Below are 21904 nucleotides of genomic sequence, written 5' to 3' on the forward strand. Positions count from 1 at the left end.
TCAGTTGGGCTGTTTTTCACTTGACATATTTCATGTCACTGTTCTTTCGTGTATTAACCATGACTCAAATGCAACTACCTGGCAGAAAGCATCCAGGGCGATAGTTCCGTCTTTTCCTCCTGTGATGAATTGAATTTGGCAGAAGCGACATGCATATGAACACCGTCTGAGCTCAGACAGAAATTAGGGACAAGAACTGAATTGATGAGGACTTACTAATTTCAACCCACAGCATCATCAAATGAGCTTAGTACAAGGGTTCTGTATTGACTACCTATAGCAGGGGTCATTTCATTTTTTTGATTAAAAAAAAAAAACAAAAAAAAAACAATTTAATAGCTTAATGAGGGCAATCAATTTTAGGAATTTGTCAGCAGAATGAACTGAGAAGTATATGTCCTGACATTTTTAATTGTAGAGAGGGTGTGAAAAATCCACTCTCTGAATTGAAAGTTAATGGGCCAGGTGGATACATACGGACAGCTGAGGCCATTAGACAGTGTAATTAATTAGCACACTGCATTTGCATTCCTGCTTCTTCTCTGTCAAAAAAAAAGGGCAAAACAATGATATGAGGACATTTTGCTCTGTGAAATGGGAGCAAAGACGGGTATTCCAGAATATCAAACCGGGAGGCTCCTATCCTTATGCACTGTTTGCCTTGACTGATGCTATTTTATTGAATCTCATCTCATCGCAGGATAATATAACAAGAAAGAGGCTAATTCATCATGTCCAAGACGCTAAAAAACACAGAAAGACACCGATTTCAGACCATGCTCCTGTCAAGTACAAGCCAAGGGTTGTGATTCTACATAATATGTGATGGATAAAGTGTTGATTAGTGAGCTTTAGAGGTGCTGGTAGGTAAGTTTTGACAGAACCAGACTAGCTGTTGCCTCCTGCGTCCAGTCTTTGTGCTAAGTTAAGTTAGAGAGACAGAGAGCTTAGTTATGAGAGAGGTGTCAAGCTTCTCATCTAACTCTTGGCAAGAAAGCGCATAGGCATACTCCCCAAAATGCTGAAATTTTCTTTTAAGAGATGGAATATTTTTTCCTTTGCATGTTTGGGGTATTCAAACACCTGAGGACTTTTTCCCAACAACTTTCAGAGAATTCAAGTCTTCCCAAACATAATTTTCTTCAGGTTCGCAGTTTTGAATGTTTACCCTAATTTCCTGAATCTACCAACAGCTAATGACCACTTTTTGACTCCACTGCTCACTATCTCGCTGCACAATATTGAAACACCATGGGAAGATGATTTATATCTCGAAATAGCAGCGGACTGGGTCAAGTGTTTGCATCAGGTTCACTCCTTTTCCATCTCTGCTAGGCACGGGCTGATACAATGTAAGATTCCTCTCCGCTATCACTTAACTAAGGTCTGGCTGTCAATGATATTCGAAGACTTTCATCCTGTCTGAGACACACGTCGTCAGTCTTCTTCTGCCTATATTCATTTGTGTTAAATATTATCTGTAAATATGATCTTTTTGGATACCTAATAAGAATGGTGTTGAAAACACAGAAGAACATTTTTGCTGGCAATAAATACAAGAATTTAACGCTGAACAAACTTGCATTGCTAGGCTCACACACACACACACACACACACACACTCAAATACACACTTATGGCCATGAAAACACATATATGACTCACAAGATTTAAATAAAACTCAGAGATAAATTGATGCTTATGATCTTATCCCACGGTGACACTCACTGGAGTAAAGTACAACACAATAACTTGAAAGTGCATAAGAAATAGTACTCTAAAGAATTTTGCTGGGTCCACCTCCCTTTCACCACATGATAGAGAGTGTAATGAAGAATGGCATGAAACATTTATGGAGTCACTTCAAAGATAGCATATTCTTTCATGATTTCAAATGTTTCTTGGATTGGTTGATTGATGAGGTCGCTATACAGCATATCAACCTCTTAGTCAAATCTTCGTCATAAGACCTTACTAGTTTTACCGCGTAAACACCAGATTACCCACTTTTTTGCTGTTAGCTGCACAGTAAACACATTTCCTACATTTTGTTTTAAACGTTCAGTGTGAAAGTGATTACAAGAAATTCAGTGACATAGTTATTGTTGGTAAAATATACTATAGCTCCTGTTAGACTTGTAGTTAGAGTGATACAATATTGTATATTGTTTTCAAAACAATGTGATACTACAGAGTTTCCAAATCACTTAAATCACTTACTTTTCTGCCCACTTTGACTTTTCATACATTAGTGTTAAAAAAAAGTTACCAAGCTAATGAGCAGTCCACTTTCGAGGCTTAAATTCCAAAGTTGTTTGTATCTTTGAGCCCTGATCCATCGTAAAAAATAATTAGGATATGAAGGAATTTGGTTAAAATGTCTTAAATAAGATATATCTTTAAAGCACAATTTCAATATTTTGGGAGATATTCGCTTTCTTGTTGAGAGTTAGATGGGAAGAACGATACCACTCTCATATCTGTCAGTTAAATATGAGGCCACAGCCAGCAGCCGTTGAATTTAGCTGAGGTTATTTCTTGGCTTGAAGCAGTGATTTCCTAGAATCTGTACTAGTTGCCCTACAACAGCTCATGGCCAGAAAATACCATATTGTAAAAACAGCAAATTTTCGTTGTACACTTCAGTTTTTGTGAGCCTCAGAGGTGCTGGCAGGTGCATTTAGTTACCATTAGACAGAGTCAGGCTAGCTGTGTGTCCCCGTTTCCGGTTTTTGCACTAAGCTTCGCTCACTGGCTGCTGGCTGTACAGACATGAGTGTGGCATCAATCCACTTAAGCCTATCTAACTCTCGTCCAGAAAGTGAGTAAGAGTAATCCCTAAAATGTCAAACTATTCCTTTAAGACAGGGTAGTGTTAAATTTTGCAAGATAAATGAAGCTTCTAAACATGCCATTTGGGAGTTTTGACACTTCACCTAATAATGCAAGTTGCCCACTAAAACTGTCTTTGAAATTTTACAGAATCCTTACATTATTATGTAATAGCTATTAAATCCTATGATTCTTAAAATCACACTCTCTTTAATTCAATTACTTTCTGGTGTAGACCAAATTTGTTTTGTGAGATTAAGATTTCTAAGCATAGTGCTATTGCTCTGCCTTTGAGTGTTGAAACAGAACTTACTTCTATTTCAACCGGTGTCTGCCTGTGTTAAACACACACCTTGTTTTCAGCATCAATCTGAACGCACATTCAAAACCGCACTGAAGTTATAGTCGGGGCTGCAGCCAATGAACTGTGGCAGAGTTGACTTCCAGGTTGGCTTGCAGAATAACAGCCCTGCTGGACTCGAGAGGCTTGTAGAGGCCATAACATTATTCACATAAACACTGCACATTGAAAAACCTGTTAAAGTAAGACTGAATGAATAAACACACTGAGCCAAGCTCTTGTACGTGGACTCCTACTGGGAATGTAATATCACCAAAAGTCCCAAAGTGGGTACTAACATATACAGGGAAAATAACACATTGCTTATAAGGTGTGGCACTTACATGTAGGGTGTTCATAGAAGGAAAATAATGACCTATTTCAGTTCAAATCAGATTGTACTTCTGTTGTATTTCAAGTAAACTGTTGCGGTATAATCAGTGTATATACGGTACTTTGTGTATTCATTTTGTTGCTCTCATACTGTACATGTAAAAGATTATCCTTTTGATCAGTCACAAATTTCAAGCATCTCTCATCTCTTTACTCGAACGTTCTTTGGTGTTTCAGTGTTGCAGACAGCAACGTGAACACAGTTTGATGACTGGGAGCAGCGTTCTGCGTAGCCTGGGGTTTGAAATGGGGGTTTGAGTATGTTAGAGGCCTGTCATACATCTTGATTGAAATACAAAACGACAGGATTCTTGAAAGACTGAGGATCTGATGCGAACTGTCACTGCACATTACAGAAGCTGGTGCATGCTGAGCTTGGTCTACAGGATGTTAGAGTAGTCTGCCGTGAAAGTCTTAAAATCAGTCTGTTACTTTAATTGTTAATACCATTTTATAAATTTACGACCATTGCATTTGGGGAGGGGTTGATTTGCTTGTGTTTTGAGGCATTTATAATATTAGCCAGCTCTTTGACACCCGTTAAGATGTAACATATGCGTTGAACTAATTTCATGTCATTATCGGATTGTAATTTCGGTAGGTATATTTCAGGGATCTATAACAATAATTTGTCTGAAGCATAGTGTCTGTGTGTGTGTGTTCTAAGTTGCTAAAAGTAAAGTTAATTTACATCTACACGTGCAGTTATCAAATGTCCTTAAATGGTTACATCCAGCACACATACAGAACAATTTCGGATTATTTTGTTTTCACCAATTTGAATTGGATTCAGAAACAGTTAATAATTAAAAAATAAGATGGATATAAGTGAGAATAAAAGATTTAATGTTAATTAAGCTTTGAAAACCTGCTGCAAAATGTCTGAAATCAGAACAACTGCCTTAAGACTGGGATTACACAGCTACTTTTATTTGATATAGTCTAAAGTACCAATGATATATTAATGTAAACACCCTCATACCCTTGTACCAGTGCTGGCAGTTTAGATGTATCTGCTCAGTGATAGACCGCAGGCGCAAAGTGATGTGTGAAAATATCGCAAGATAAATACAGCAAAATAGATGCAAACTGCAGAGTTGTGCAAGTGAGATTTTTAAAAATAACCAAGTGGGAGTATTTGCAAGAAAACAATGCAATAAACAGTAAACAATCAGTCAAAACACCAACCACACCAAATTCAGTAAATACCACTGCAGTTGCATTGCGCTAAACCTCCCCTCCAGCTGGAGTGTTGGGTAAGAGTCAAACAGTTGGCCAGATACCATGGGCAGATGATGAAACTCTATTATGTACTGTTTTCCAAATTACACCACTTTTACAGTTGAAAAGTGATCAACATTAGTTCTCATCAATTCTTAATTGCATTTGTACGCTATCCATACATGACTTATACAGCAAGAAAAAAACTATGGCGAGAGTTTCCCATTTATTAGTAGAGCTATGCTGCCCCCACAAGCCTGAAAGACCATATTACATGTAAAGTGCTATTTCCGGATGTGCTGCGGTCTTGTCCAAGGTTCCGTTTCCATGCTGTACTGTTTTTATATCCCTGGGTGGCAGCAGATATCTGAGATATATTTACCATAATATCTTTTTGGTTGGTTTTGTTTGACTCAGCTTGAGTTTCATTGTTATGCTTAATCCATGCCATGCAGTTCTTCATTCAATTTAAGTCTAAAACAGGACTTTGAAAGCCGAAAGTGTTTACATCATAAAAAGAAAAAAGAAAATCAATTATATTTGTCTTTGGGCATATTGCAGATGTACAGGAGATGGAGAAAATAACACAGACAACTGTACAATCTAGAATACATTGATTTATGAAGCATATATTGTTTGTCAGCGAGAGGTGTTGAATCAATCCTGCCTTGTGATGCCGAGGTTTTTGGTGTTTTTATTTTTGATTGCATTAGGTTGTCATTTTTTTCAGTTATTTCATGCAACAGTTATAGTTCAACCCTAAAATTATGTTTGGAGCACTTTGCAGTTTGACTCCACCAAAAGGACATTTTCAATATTTAAGAAAAGAGTTTACACTTCCCACTTAGGAACCACCTTCAAAAATTTAAACAGTCTTCATCAAATACTTTACTTTACATTTCCATATTCAGTTGAATTCTTTGTGTGCCTTAGCCGACTCTCATTATGTGGCCACAGAATATTTTTCTTGTGTTTCGGGGGTATGCTGATAAGGCGGAGGTAAAGAGTTGTCACTGGCCTTTGCAGTCAAACACTGGACTATGAGTGGAACTGAGCCCTCTTTGTACTTGGTAATGATGAAAGTTGACTGGAGCATTGCAGTGACATCTAGCAATGACACCTAACGTGTACAGTGGTGACGACAAACCTGCAGTTTGAATGTATTGTGTAAATCGTCTCCAAAGAATGAGATCTTTATGATAGGGAAGCTGCCTGGGATTGAACACTGCATCCTCTCTTCTTGCACTTTCATAATGAATATGCATATGGCTGAGTCTCTGTCTGTGGGTCTCTGTGTGTACTGATGTGTGTGGTTGTATGTGAGCTTAGGCAGACTCCTGCAGATCTCTGCCTACGCAGATTAATATCTTCAGTCCACAAAGGAGCCCTGTGTGCCTTGCAGGACAGACTCTCAGGACAATGAATCCACTGTCTGACAACACCATCTCCAACCCAAGCTAACCAATATGCACCCCTTAGTCCTGAGATTATAAGAAGCTCAGTCTCTCCGCGCTATAGGTGATAATTGAATGATGGAGCTGTGCTCCAAGCTTTCTCAAGGCTTTTCACCCAGTCATTCATCCAGACTCCAGAACACTGAATTAGAGTAGCCGATAGCTTTGACAGATGTGCCTCTGCGTGTGACTTTCTGGCGGTGGTAGGCAACTTTCAATTTTATAACATGTCATGTTTATTGCTCACATTACAGGAATGTTCTGTCCTTACTTTTTTTTTAAAGAAATAAATTTGATGCAGCAAAAGGTCAAAGAAAATTGAGCAGGTTGGTGATACAATAGAACTTGATTCAAGTCTACTGTTCTGCCAGGCCATGATGTTGCATTTCTACCAGCCTGCTGATCCATAATAACACCCTAGTGTGTTTTTGTTTTATTTTTCTTTCGCCTGGTTCGGACAGCAATTGATTATGTAATGCACAACGCAGGACTCAGTAAGATGGAGAGGGTCTTCTCAAAACAATGTTAACCAGTCATCATAGCTCCCCTGTTTTTTCATTAGTCACGCTGACATGCACTGAGCATGGAGTATCGTGTGCATACCCCTCCCTGGACAAATGACCTCTACTTTTCTCCCATGACCCGGAAACCAGTGTTCACACCAGTACTGTACGTTGCCCTCTGGTAGAGTAGTGGAGGATGTAAGAGAAGTTATTTTAGAACCTCCTACGGTGGAGGATGTTCACATGTATCCTCTCTAGGAAATATGCTGATAGATAGACAGATAGATAGACAGACAGATAGACAGATAGATAGATAGATAGATAGATAGCTAGATAGATAGATAGATAGATAGATAGACAGATAGATAGATAGATAGACAGTAATTAATACTGAAAAAGTAAAGTAATGCACACGTGTATTTGTATGTAGGTGTAGGTTAAGAAAGTATGCACGTGTGGTCACGGCTCTAATGGGTGAAAGAGGATGAGAGGAGGCAGGACAGAGAGGGGGAGAGGTATTATAAAAGGGAAAGACGGAGAGATGAAAAATACAAAATACAGTCAGACAGCCTGGTGTGTAATGAAACGTTATGCTTTGATTTGGAGAGAATTGTACGTGTTTGTAAAAATGATTGTTTCAGACAAAGATTACAGCTGATTATCAGCATCCACATGTACTACTACCTCTACCACTATTACTACTGTATGTGTTCGAACGTGTGAAATAAAGCCGAGTAGATTTTAGCGAGGTTTTGAAAGGGATTATGGGTGATTTGAGTGGATGAAAGAGCATGTTATGTGTGCTTTGTCACAGATGGACATATACAATTTCACAAAAATGAAGTTGATGGCTCATAGGGGGATATACGGGGACAATTTTTTATGCAAAAGTAATTTTTTACGAAGATGATTAGGGCATGTGGCAGTCCAAGCTATACTGTCACACCGAAGATGAGAGTAACACAAATAAGACTGTACCACAAACTTAAAAACACAACACTGTTAAACTGCTGGAAAGAGTTTTCGTATGATAGGATTGTGTTGGTTTTTACGATTTTGTTGGCTTTGAAAATTATTTTCTCCAGTTAAACTTTTTATTAATTGACACCAAGCAATTTGGCTGACTGGACTGGATAAATTCCATAACCATTAATAATTACTTGAGAATTTATCTTCATTTTCATGTTTTAAAAGAAATCGCTTGAAAATTTCTTGGAAATTCTTATGTTGGTGATCACTAACAAACCTAACGCTAACCTAAAAAAAAAAAACAAGCTGCATCAGCTTTTCAACTTCAATGCACACTGAATATAACACCACAGTATAGTCAGTTGGCATTGATATGATCATCAGCTGAGTCATACTTTTCGAATGATGCTAAGGCACAAAGGCCAATCAAAACCTCCCTCCTTTCGACCCCACAGTGCTCTAAACCCACCCAGCTTATCTCTCTGCTTCCCTTCAACCCACTCCTTTCTCTAGTTATTTCTTAGTAAAGGATTGGTTTGAAGAGGTAAGAAATTCTGTGAGGAAAGAGGAGGAGGAGAGGAAAGGAGTGTTTGTGGTGTTTTATGGGCTACACTCCCTGCGGTGGTATGTTTGGAGGGAATCGCTGTAAAAGGATGGGCTGCAGCAAATGTGCAAGATTTGACCACAATACATTTTCAGCCAGCCCACAGATTGATTTGGGTTTATTAAATTTTGGCTCATTGCATCTCTTTGCTGGCCAACAGTGCAAATCAAAGGCAAACGGCTCTCACAGGGTGCCGAATGCTATGGTTCCTCCCTGCTGTGCAAGCAAACACCATCCCCTTCCCTTGTATCTCTGTTCTCTCAGGTACAATTCACTTTAAAGCCAAAATAAAGTGTGTTGCATAAGGCTCTCTTAGGTCATTAGTGGGGTGAGGGGGATCAGGGCAGTGTTTGAGTCTCAGCAGTGCTTTACAGAAATATGTAGAAGTGATGAATGTGATTTTGTTCTTTTTTTTTTTAAATGTTTTACATGTTGTATATATCAAAAGTTGGACTCTTTGACATTATTTTGATAAAAGAGTGGGATTGTTCTCAGCAACACAGGTGAACAAGATAAATATTAAGTATTTTGTTATAAATGTATACATTAAACTGTTTCATTGTACAGAATGTGAAAATCTGTTAAGTTATTGTACAGGCAAAGAATAAAATACTTAAATAAATATTCAAGATACTAATTTAAGGTTAAAAAAATGTAATCAGTACCCCTGATAATTCATGATTGCAGAATTATTACAGATAGTAATATATGTATTATAATTATTATTATCTTATAGTGAATAACCTTTATCATTAGTGCCGTCCTCAGGCCTATAGCTACCTTTGAGAACACAGAGGCCACATCCTATTGTTTCTGGGAATGTTTGGGTTTTAATCAAGTTTGGAGGAGTTTCCATTCTAGGCCCCAGTAAAGCTTTCAAAAGCTTTGAATCTGCCCGTGAATCATTATGTTGGAAAATGCATTTTTGCGAAAACGCAACTGATGAACAAATACATGTGAACATTTTTAAGTTTTAGCAACTTCTTAATAATAGTTTAAAAAAAAAAAAAAAAAAGAGTTTAATGTGTAGTGGATTGCATTGGGGGGGGGGATAAGGACTCATAACCGAAGTATTTTTAAAATCCTGGCTATGGCCCTGAAAAGACCCGAAACGGCCACTGAGATGCAAAACGACTACCCTGCACAGAGACGCAAACCGCCCACAAAGAGACACAGATCGGCCTGATCATCCTTTCACCATTTCTTTTTTGTCTGCTTTAGGGTCTTTTGAAATAATCCTAATTGCACCCGTACCAACTACATACATAATCCGAACTGTATTATTTTTTGCATTGCTGTGATTACGACGGGAGATTCCCCACCACACCGGTTTCCTCCGAGACCCGGGCACTATTTAATAGGAGGTCCTTTATTCGGTCTGTGCGGATTGATTCGCGTGTGCGAGAAGGCTCTGCGTGTCAGTCAGACTTTGAAACGTACGCTGGCGCTCATCGCCGCTAATCTCCGACCGCTGCCTGTCACCAACGACCCCGCCACTGACACTTATCGCCCGATACGTAGATTAGGATGAAGAGTTGCTAGGGGGGGGAGGCAGGAAAAACCCGAGGGCGACACCGTAGGGACCGGGAGGAGATTAAAACGTTAGCGTCGCCGTTTTTAACGTGCACGTTGCTCGGGAGTTGCCATGGTCCAGTCAAGGGATGTTTTTTTAGCCTTGCTTCTCGTGGGCTGCACAGGTAAGAAACCCTCACTTTCGGCTCTGGCTCCATCCCCACGCTTTAAAGATGGGAGATGTTTTGTGTCTGTTCTCCTATTTCCACCCCGGCGACAGTGGTCCGGGGACCGGAGGCGTCCCCCGGGTCTCCTAGGTCTCCCATCTCCCGCCGGCCGCGGGCATTCCGCTGAGCAGACGCAACGGCAACGGCAACGGCACTGCGACTGCTGCTAATCAGCCTACGGGCGAGCTGGGTGATTTTTGAGCAAAGACGTCTCCCTGCCGATGTGTGAGGGTACTATTTCCTCTGGGGCGCACTCTCGGTGGGCCACACAACGCTGCCCTTTGCCCGACCAGCCTGTGCGCCGACTTAGCGTTATTTGTGCATTCAATAAAATATGATGCACAAGAAGAACGGGCTTTAAAATTGTATCAGTGTGGAGTCGGACATTATGTGAATAGAAATGTGGCATGAGGGGGTGGGGGGGTCTTTTTTTTCTCTCCGTTTATAGTCGTGTTGTGCCATTGGTCTCTGCTCGGATGGGACGTGTTTGTTGTTGATGGGGAGTGATGCTGGGCTCTCTCTGTATTTGCAGACACACACACACACACACACACACACATACGCACAGAGCCCTCTGGGTTGAGTCACGGTCTCTCAGTTAAAGGTGCATTGTGCAAAATAAAACACGAGGCATTTGCACCTGACGTGCTCTCGTCGGTGTGTACTTGCCCGACGACGGCCCCGAGGAGGGGTCGTTGACAGCGGCTTGCAAAATAATAAAAGTACATCGAAGGCCCCTCAGGGACAGTGTTGACATATTTTGTCTCCCCGGCACTCTGATGCATAGCAAAGCACAACTTCTACTCTGAATCATCTGTTATGTAATCTGATGCCACGACAAAGGCTTTGAAATGAGATCCTCAAAGTTGGTCAAATGTGTCGTTATGTAAGTCTAATTGAGGGAGTTTTGTGTCAAATGACATTTTCAGGTAACCTTCGCATGCCCAATTTTTGATTAAAATCAGTAAATTGACATGTGAGGCGATTATGGGTGGTGTAGTACTCTCGGCGAGACTCAGGCTCAGGGTTTTTCGTGGGATAGCCTTTTAATCCTTCATGTACAATCCGATATGTGCAGGGGTGTTCCACAGGCGAGAGGGGGGTAAACTCAAGAGGGAGTGGAGCCCTCGCTGCATTGTAATGTTAATGCAATTTTATTTTCTCCTGGGGGTACTGGAGCATTTTATGTAGAAATGTAAATTTGAAAAATCCTCTCTTAGTCCAGAATTTAATGTTAGCATATTGTAATGTGTTTGACGCTTGTGCACCGCTTATTTTGTTGTGCATCTACTACCGATTACACTTAAACACACCCTTGTAGAACAGCATAGGAATTCATAGGTTACCTGTGAATGACTGGAGAAAATCTGTTAATTTAATGGATGCATTTGATGAGATCAGAAAATGACAGAATACATAATAACAAGCGAATAAGAGAATAAATAAGAAGCTACATGGCTCTAAAAATTCTCTGTTCTGTTTGAGAGAGAAAATCCTTTTAAATTTTTGCATAGTTAGTTATCTTGTCAGATCATCTGAAGGTATAGGAAATTTATACTAGAGTTATATGAGTAGAGACATTCAAAAATGAAGGATCTTGTTAATATAATTATTAACCAGTTTTATAGTTTAACCATCAATACTGGAATGTTAAGATTGATAGAGTTTTTAAAAAAATCATGATATATTCACCAATATTCATTTAAAAATTTAAATACCAAACACACACAAACATATTTTTAGGATCCCTCAATTTTTTCGTTGAAAGACTTGTGAATATTCTTCTCTACTGAAAAGGACATTTTGTAGTTTACAAAATAAACTGGCCACGCTTGAACAACCTATGTAATCTTGACACCGTTTCTAAATGCCTTTCAGTTTCTTGTTATTTTTTGGCTTTATTTGCAGTAAACACAATTTGGTCAATATATCGGCCTAGCCGACTAATTGCTTTAACTCTGGTGTACTACATAATTAGGAAAGGAAGTAGGAAATTTTGGGTTTGGTTTTTGGCTTGAATCCTATATGACAACCTGACAAGCATTATCTTAAATGTACAATTATGTATAGTAGAAAGTGGACAATGTAGCGTTAACCATGAAATGGTGAATATCAATTTAAAGAGAGATAGCACTGCATGGTTGTCAATTCTTACTTTAACAATTTATCGCACTGCCTGTTAACATCCATATTCAGTTTATTTGTGTTGTTGAGTCATCTCCATTCTGATCTTGCGTAAAGTAGACTGCCTTTAATAGACTGATGACTTTCTCACATAACCCATCCTTTTATTGAATCTACTTTTTGAAGTGTTTGTAATTCTCAACAAATGTCAGAAATAGTACTTTAAAATCTCACTTTTAATCCTTGAGTAGTTGAATGAAGTCAAAGAAAATCCTAATCTTTCATTAGATTATATGGCATGGTTGCAGTAATTATGACTGAACTGAGATTGAGGAGGGATTAACCTTCTTTCTCTTCCTTTTCCTCTCTGCCAGCTGCATGCTCAATGGATCTATTGAGCCTTTTGACAATTATTAATTGATTCTCTTCAAACTGATAACTGGAATAGGGAATAATTTCAAGACTGCATTTCTGTCAGAAAATGAAATACAGCCTCCAGAAATCAAAATGAGTGACGTGAAGCAAAGCTGGCCAAGATAAGAGATGAGTTCTATATTAACCCCAACCTGCAGGACTGATGAGTGAACTGCAACTCTGCATCCCATCATATGGCTGTTTTGAACAGGAAAATGCGGCTCTGGTTAACAGTAGGATTTTTTTCACTTAGCCTGTGTTACATCATTAGTCACATCATGTGGAAATGATGACGTAGCTCCATGCTGCTCCATTTACAAAGCAAGATGGAAGCATGGCCGCCTGCAGGCTGGCTTTCAGAAGCTCCAGACTTCTTTACGTCTGACTTAGCTTTATGAGGATAGAAATCGTCACTGCCAAAAGCAATGGCTACGAGTCCAACAGCAGATTTCCCTCCTCCCCAAAAAGATACAGCTAGTCTTTTTTTTTTTTTTTTTTAAATTGCTTTCTCCACAGCAAATCAGTTTACACAATAACATAGCTCGACTCAGTGTAGAGACCTTTAGTGTTTGTCCCTGGCCTAATGAGACCCATAATATCACGGCTCACCATTGTGATACTTTACAGAGAGGCTGCATTGGAAATGAATATGGTTAAAGCTGCAGATAATGTTTATTTTATTGGCGAATAATCTTTGTATTATTTTTTCGGCCAGTCGATCGATCATTTAGTCTCTAAAATGACTAAAAATAGTGAAAAATACCTGCCACAATTTCTTTTTGAACAAGTTGATTCCTTCAAATTGCTTCCTTTGACAACTAACAGCAAAAACCATGGGTGTTCCATTTACAATTAAATAAACAGAGAAAAGCATCAAATCCTCACATTTGAGAAGCTGAAACGAGCAAATTATTGGCATTTTTGCTTGATAAATGTCTGAAACGATTTGTCTTGGTCAGTTTAATTTTCTGTCAATCTTTCACCTTTCGAGAACTAAATATGATAATGGGTTAGTATGCCACATGGCTGCCACAGTGTGCTATATTGGACCAGTTATGCAAAACATATTTCAGCATTCAGTTAAAACCACCATAGAAAGCAAGTTTGTTGGTGTGGGAACCAGGAGTAATTGAATAAAAACCAAAGTTGCTACAGTGATGCTACTCCAACATGCATTTGCAGACTTGGATAAACCAAACTGGCCTTCGACTTTGAGAAACAAGCAGTACAAAAAAATCATATTAAAGTCACATACATGACAGACAGACACATGAATTTTGAAGGAGATTCATCAGTGAAATCCCACCGAAGCAGGTAAAGAGCTACGTCCATATCATTTCACCTCTTTTTTTTTCAGTTATTTTTGTTTCATGTTATCATAAAAACAAACACTAAACCTCAATGTCTGACGTCAAGCTACTGCTAAACTTCAGAGGATGTTTATTGAACCAGAATTTGTTTCATGATGGAAACGACCATGGCAAAACACAACTATTGGATTGGGGGACAGTTTCTGGGAAACAGCTGTCAGCTGCACATGTGTTAGAGGTCTTTAATCTATTCAGACTAGAAATTTCAACAGATTCATATGTCATCATAACCTTGAAACAGTCAGTAAAATGTCCATTTCCTATAACTCTATAGACTCACTTTTACAGCTCTTATATCTTTTTCACTTCATTTTTTAAAAAATCTCACAGATACTAAGGTTTTCTTCCAGTATTAGGAAGGAGAAGCAAGTAAGGCTGTGGTCTGGTTCCAGCCAGTACTACTTGACTCTTTGGTGATGGGAGTGGATCAGACAGATCCAGGTCTGAGAGAGTTGAGAGGAGATGCATTGCCTAAGGACGCCAAAGAGATGACGTTACACATGCACGTGACCCTGTGAAGCACTGAGGAACATAAACATACTTTCCTAAGGGTTTGCTCACAGAAGAGGCACAGGCTGTGGGCTTGGTAGTTGTTTTTTCAGTGGTTAGTTTCTGTCATGGGAGCATCCTTAATGTCATGCCTGTGAGAATTCAGTTATTATATTAGGGATTATTGTTAATCAGGTTTAATTTAAAAGTGTGAAGCAGGTTAAACACAGCACTCAACAGAGGGGCCATGGAGACGAGCTTGTTGTTAATCTTGTTACTACTGTACGTGCGTACTGAAAACCTGCTTCAGAGACATTCCTTTTTAGCTAAAGGTTGTAACCATAAATACAATCCCTGCTTCTCCCAAAATCAAAAAAACATGCTAAGATCTCAGAGCTATCAGGAAATTAGAACAGTGTGTCCTTGTCGTTCATCAAATTAAAAAAAAAAAAAAAAAGAGGGCAGTGTTGTGAACATGGGATCCCTGTGGACATGTAACCCTAGATTGGCAAACCTTTAGGCATTATATGGCTTGTCTCCACTTTGAAGCTTTTGCTCTGTGTAACAAAAGGAACCTTTGACTAAGTGTTGCATATTTTGTGAAAGTTTTGTAAAGTATCAATTATCTGCAAAGAATACAGAAGACTACCTGACACACTTATTATATGTTTTAAGCACTCAATCAATGCTTTAAGCTGTTAACTGTTTGTAAACACCTGGGTTTATCTTTGATTAAAAGATTTGGCCATTTCTCTAGTACAGGCTGCCAGCACATCTTGACAATGGTGAGCACAACTCTGAGCCATTTTAAATGTTGCTATTTTCTTTTCCAGTCTAATTTTCCCTAATCCGTCCCTTTTCTCCAGTGAACTTGGCAAAATATATGTAGAATTTATGAACTAAGAGCACCTCCTGGCTTCCTTTCTGTGCCACTCCATGTCTTATTTGGCATTTAGAGAAGCAGGGAAAGGCAGGACTCAACCCAGCTAAGTCATCACAACCTTGTCTGTGGCCCAAATGGCCCCTGGAAGAGGAAATGAGCTTACAATCATGTCGCTATCCATGCTGGAAGGAACTATGTCCCAATTTACAAGAGATATAGATTAGTCTTCTCAACTCAAACTCCTGAAAGCCAGCTTACAGTATGTCTGATTTAGGAAAATGAGTGCACGTCTCATCTTACTGTAATAAAGAAATATGCTGTTGGCTAGGATTTAGCTCTCAACTTCTTTTATGTAGTGTGAAGGGAAGCAGTGTGTGTGTCTTCTCATGCGACCATGCACATCATGGCACATTCATTATTGAAACACTATAGGATGCATCAACATGCAGAGAGCAGGGGAAATTTGGATTGCTATGCCTCAGGCTTTCTTTTTATGCAGTCACCATAGTGTGTCACCCTCTCTAACATTATACTCCTCTCTGGCTTAGTCATTTCCTGGCAACTTGGAGATGCCTTTGTGACACACAAAGTCATGACATGCATTAATATTATTATGAAAAAAAATCCCATCATTAAAGAAGTGAAGTGATGCTCATTCAGGAAAAAAGCAGTTATCTCTAATAAGATCACAGTAAGAAGGCACTATCTCCAGGGTAGCAGTAGCAGCTGTAGCTATTTCTTATCCATTCAGCATAAAGGATTAACTTTGAAATGATATCAGTGATTCCCACAGATTGGATATACTAGGGGAAGCGTATTTTAACCCATTTAACAATTTTACATGTGAAAAAGCTTGTCTGATCTAATGCACAGCAGTGGAAAGCAGTGTATTTGAGTATTTTATATGTAATCTTGCACAAATAACTACTAATTCTCTATTCAAAGGCTCTTTATCCATAGATTTGTCCAGGCATGAATTAATATGTATCAATCACATTTTTATAAATTTATTAGCCTACAGCTACAGGGATCAGTTAAGTGTCACGACGTCTCAAGGTGATCATATTTTGTGGGTACATGTCTCAGTAGTAGGATTTTTAGAGGACTAGAAGGCAGAGAAAATTTAGATATGTGATATCACTGGGGATGGATATTAACCTCATTCCATCCTCATTCAAGCAGAGTCATCTAAAATTATGTAATAGACATGTCCAAAGATAGAAAGAAACCTACATGGCAATATGGCACCTCTTTTAATTTTGTATCAAGATTAACTCTTTCCAGAGTATGTTAAGTAAAATATATTTTCAGAGCTCTCTCTGATAGACAATCCTTGCTGTAGTTAGCTTGTCACAGAATGGAATAGTTGATTTTATTTTTTTATTATCATATTTTATTTTATTTTTTGATTCCTATTGCTTTCTAAACTACTGTTACCATGATTATTATAATAATCAGCTGTTCAGGAGTATTTTTTGGATTCTTCTTATTCTTCTTAGATTCTGAACATTACACTGGGTTGCTAATTTTGACACAGTCCAATCTGAGATTTTAACATCCACTTTGACCTCTTCTATCTGGACATCACATGAAGGCCTGTGGTCATTGATCCCAATGAATAATGAATGAGTAATGGCAAAGGCATTACACCATCTCTTACTGATGTTTGCCTTGATACTGCTTGCAGTACGTAGAGGAATACTGTTGTTGTTAATGCCCTTGCAAAAGATGGCATTGTGGCATAAACCTTTTTAACATGTATTTTCCCTTTTTTCCCATTTTGACAGCCACTTCCCTTCAAATTGAGGCGTATGTAGCTACTAAATGAAATGTATTTAACCACATATTTCCTCACGGATTAACACCAACAGGATAGCTTCACCAGGAGAGAGTAACATATAGAGAGATTTCACACTACCACATATCTACCCAAGACCCCATCCCTTTTTATACACCCCACAGACACCGCACCTACCACATGTAACCGCTGACGCCTGGGTGTGGAAGGAATTTTGAGAGGCCACAAAGCTACAATTTTAAGCTGTTTTCATTTAGGGCGCTGAATTGCCAACATTAACTGATCATTAACATTAATCGAGACCTGAACCTAGCAGAATTCCTGAACCCGACAAACACACACACACACACACACACACACACACACACACACACACACACACACACACCCAGTGGGCAGGAGGTGTAGCTGGAAGATTTGAGGGGATTAGAGTCCATCTCTGAGTCAGAGGTCACTGGAGTACTACAGTTAACTCCTCAGTGGCAGGGTGGTGGGGGTGTATGAGATTTGAAATGAAATACTGAAGTCTGTTTCGATATTGTTGGGTTCGGTAACCGTGCCCTTTGACTGGTACACCACCACCATTTCTGGGATGTTTTAGTCCCTCTTGAAACCCGACTCCAAGGTGCTAGAAATTAGATCCAGCCTATTGTTGAACTACAGATTCACCTTTGTGTGGAACAGGTGGACAGCTTTTAACCCGCTGAGAGATGATTAAGGGTTCATGAGAATTTTGTATTCCAGTGTCTAGAAAAGCTTCTTACTGTTTTCTGCATTATATTGACCTTATGGGGCCTGACCATTTTTCTTTTCCAGTTTTGTCTTTTAACTTCCATGTGCTATTTCCGGCAATAGTACATAAGAGTAAAAAGCAGTCCTGATGGGTTCACACAGTCTACTATACATTTCACAAAGTGCCACGTTTTTGGGGAGATATTAATGCCTGACAACACCACATCCACCACAGGTTAAAAAGATAATCTTTGGCACAAAATTACATTTGGCGGTAACCATTTTACAGCTTGCTCAAGTAGTTTAAAGTATGTTGCAGTAGCAGCTCGTTGGTTCCATGGTAAAAACTTTTTCAAGAGCTCTGATCCAAACTTATCAGTATGATAATTATTAAGTTATTAACATTATTTTCATTTTTTTGAACCAATCACTAAACTAGATGATTTTTACTTTTTTGATCTACAATCTGATATATCAACATTAATTAAAACACATCTTATAACCCAAATATGTAATATTATGCATATTTTATCTATAATGATACACCCATGTCATTGAAAACTGGAGTGTGTGTGTAATAGAGTAACTAAAAGGGTATAATTATGCGCATATCATGCATGTGTAATTGACCAAATGAGCTTTAGTTGTGACTGATTGTGGATGAAGAAATATTGGGGGTGCTGTTGCAAGTCATTCATTGCCTGTAACCTCAAACTCTGTTTGCATTCTTGGCATAAAGTCAAGCACAGTGTTGACATTGGACTCTGACGAGGTTTGACTTGTCACCATTTCTGTGTATGACACCCATGGGATATCAAGGCACAGTGTTTGGTGACATTGGCAAATTGTAATTTTGGCTTCACTGAACTGTGATACAAAGCAAAGCTGTCAAACTCTGAACAGTTTACAGGTGAGCCCTTACCTTTAGTTACAAGCTTTGGGTATTGACCAAAAGGTGGCGTTAGGGTGTCTTAGTTTTGATTAACAGGCCTCTCAGATTGTCGCGCCGCATGCTCAACACACCTTAGTTCCACTCCACCTCCACCATCTTGCCCAAATCTGGCTTCAGTAATTTACAAAGATGTCGGTCAACCGTAAAAATCTAAATCCAGACTGTAAAACATCCTTTTTACCATCTCTGAGCGCATCAAAGCTACCGAGTAAAAACCATGAGATCCAGGATAATCTTTATGATCATCAATATAGAACATTTAGGTTCAGGCGCGATAAATAAAGATAGTGTAGACTTGTGGCCCAGGAAGGAGTCATTTCTTTGTCACCGCACAAACAGCACTTTCTTGCTGGTTGGGGTGCCTGTCCAGTGGAGGTGGAACTGGGGGGATAGTGTAAAACCTCCCATACATTATATCCTGCCAGTGATGCACATTGGTCTGCGGCCTGCAGACACTGACATGGACACTACTGCATAGGAAATTGGACATTCAATATTTGAGAGAAAAGTGAGAAAAATCTCATGGAAAATAAACACAAGCAATGACATAATTTATTAGATGTTTGGATTTATAAATGTGCAAACCTCTATATACCTAGTTTGGCTGACTGAACAGATGACACTCGTAAATTATGAAGTGGCTGCACAATAACAGCAAGAGAAAGCTACTGCTTTCTTAGAGATTAGGAATGCCCTATGCTACATATTTTACATTTGTTTTAATAACTGCGAACAGAAAATATCATTACAATGAAATGATGATTATCTTAAAAGTATACTCATCAGCCCCCCCAAATGTTATTCTTAAGATCAGAGAGTGATGTGGTACTTACAAATGAAGAAAAGTGCGATGATTGTGAATCATAACTCACAAAACTTGACTGTAAATCTTGAAATTTGGGTATTTCTTTTTTAATATTACCGATCAAAGCAGTAACATTACTCAGCACAAACACTAACTCATAGCACCTTTTGTAGTATTTGTGCAGTATTAGCTCATTGAGGTCTTTTTATAATAAAGAAGCATAGTAACAATAAAAAATGGTGATCCTCATTAAATAATGCGATTATTAATTACAGAATTGCTAAATATCATGAACACATGCTGCATGAACTGAACTACTTAATTCAGGTAAAAGCCATTATGCTTCATTGATTTCCTTTACTTAATCTAAATTGATAACAAAGGACTAAATGTAGATAAAAGAGCAGCTGATGAGTTAGAGAGGAAGTTTCCACCCGAGATTGATATGGCAAATCTCGTATTTAATTGAATAGCCAGGTCCTGAGTATAAGATTGAACGAATGAAACTTGCAGACAGTCCTTTGGGATTCAGTATTTAGAGGCAGTACTGGTATTGCTACCGGTATTGATACCAACACTGCCTCTAATTATTGTTGACTAAAATCTTAATGAAACCTGTTCCCACTTAAGATAGTGTGCAATGGTGAGTGAGAAAGTAAAGGAGAATGAGGGACAAAAGAAGACGTGCAAGGTTACAAATCTTACTTAAATGCAAAATGTGAATACATAAGCTCAGTTTAAGCTCTGTGTACCACTTGGTCAGCCCAAAGGAGCAGACTGAAAATGAAATACCCAAACAAAATGTTATAATAAAGTGCCATCTTTTTGAACCTAACCTTTTTTGTGTGTACGCTGTATGTTTGGCATCTTGTCTGCTTGTCTGTCTTGGTCTTTTTTACCATGTCTGTCACGCTCCTCCTTGAAGGATCTTCTCTCAGTATGACTCATTGACTTCCAATGCCTGAAAGACATCTTGCTCTCTTTGCCAGAAGAGGCCGGATGTGTCATGAACCACAGTGTGCGTCTTTTACATGAATGCCATAGAAAGGAAAGGCAGACGACAGCAAATGAAATTATCTCACATCACCAATCATAGAGACCAGGCCAATGTAGAGACAGGTTATCTATGCACTCTTAAAATGTTCGAAAATGGCAGCACAACACCAATGAGAACTACTGCGCTCTAAAACATAAATACCTTGATTGTTCTAGTAGTATCTTAAGTATTAACAAGTATTTACTCATTATTATGAAGCTGCAATTTGAGGCAGTTCAAGCTAGGTTCTAAAATTTTCTCACCAAAACCCTGGTAGGCTTTCGTGGTGCTTACACCATATTCCTCACAGCTTGTTTTCGGTATCCAGTCTTTTTCAAGCTAGAGACAGTTTGGAGCATAGGGAGGTTTTGTGGGAAAAAAAACAAAACAAGAAAACATTTTTTTAAAGCAACACTTGCTTTGTTATGAGTGGAATATTATTAGAAATACAGTGCATGGTGATCTTAAAGAAAAATCAGTGATTGTGCTGCATGTATGCTGTAAGCAAACAGTAATCATCCACTGTATTCTCAGTGGCATTCTGGTGACTTGTGTACCTACTCCCACCGGAGATACCTTCACAACAACCACCATTAGTGGGGAGAAGGGATATGCCTGTGAAGAGCTGTTTTGTACCTTATGACAGCACATGGCTGATTTTTCTGCCTGAGTGGCTACAGTAACACACAGTTAAAACACATTTTGACTGAACAGGGTTAGGGCGTTGTTTCAGGAGTGGAAGCAAGCCACGATGCTGGAGCTTTATGGATGTTTGACATCAGTTGTTGTGGCATTCATATCATTCATCTGTCTTACTGTGCTGTACGGGGTACGATTAAAACGTTTATAGACTACGCCAAAACAAGCAAAAACACTGCATTGTTCTGTTGTAGAACGGTGCAGGGTTGTCATTTCGTACTGCACCGTTCTGAGGTGTCTGGGGGAGGACATTCGGCACAAATGACGTGAACTGTGGCGCAATGGCAATTGTGCTCCATGAAGACAACATGCTCTCTCACAGTGCGTTATGCGCAAGTTTTTTGGTCGCACCAACACAGTCGTCGCTCCCCAGCTGCCCTACTAACAGATTTGGCTACTTGCGACTTCTCCCTCTTCCCCAAAATGAAATTCAAGCTGAAGGGTCGCCCTTTGATACAGTGGAGGGGATCCAGTGTGCATCGCAGATGGGGCTTGACGTGCTTATAGAATGGGACATCCAGGAAGCATTCCAGCCGTGGCAGGAGCGC

The 21904-nt window shown here is 39.1% G+C and overlaps 1 protein-coding gene across 8 annotated transcripts in view; it reads left to right on the forward strand.

The window, feature by feature from the left end:
- The first annotated feature begins 9725 nt into the window (after positions 1–9725).
- The window catches only part of ncam1b (neural cell adhesion molecule 1b), a 73942-nt gene continuing 61763 nt past the window's right edge, over positions 9726–21904 (forward strand). For all 8 annotated transcript variants that reach the window (XM_040130581.1, XM_040130584.1, XM_040130583.1 and 5 more), the window contains exon 1: positions 9726–10012. In XM_040130581.1, coding sequence (XP_039986515.1) covers positions 9961–10012 — 52 coding nt within the window. In that variant the 5' untranslated portion in view covers positions 9726–9960. The remainder of the gene's footprint in view (positions 10013–21904) is intronic.

This window comes from Xiphias gladius, chromosome 7 (genome assembly GCF_016859285.1).
Source record: "Xiphias gladius isolate SHS-SW01 ecotype Sanya breed wild chromosome 7, ASM1685928v1, whole genome shotgun sequence".
In the NCBI taxonomy this organism is placed as follows: Eukaryota; Metazoa; Chordata; class Actinopteri; order Istiophoriformes; family Xiphiidae; genus Xiphias; species Xiphias gladius.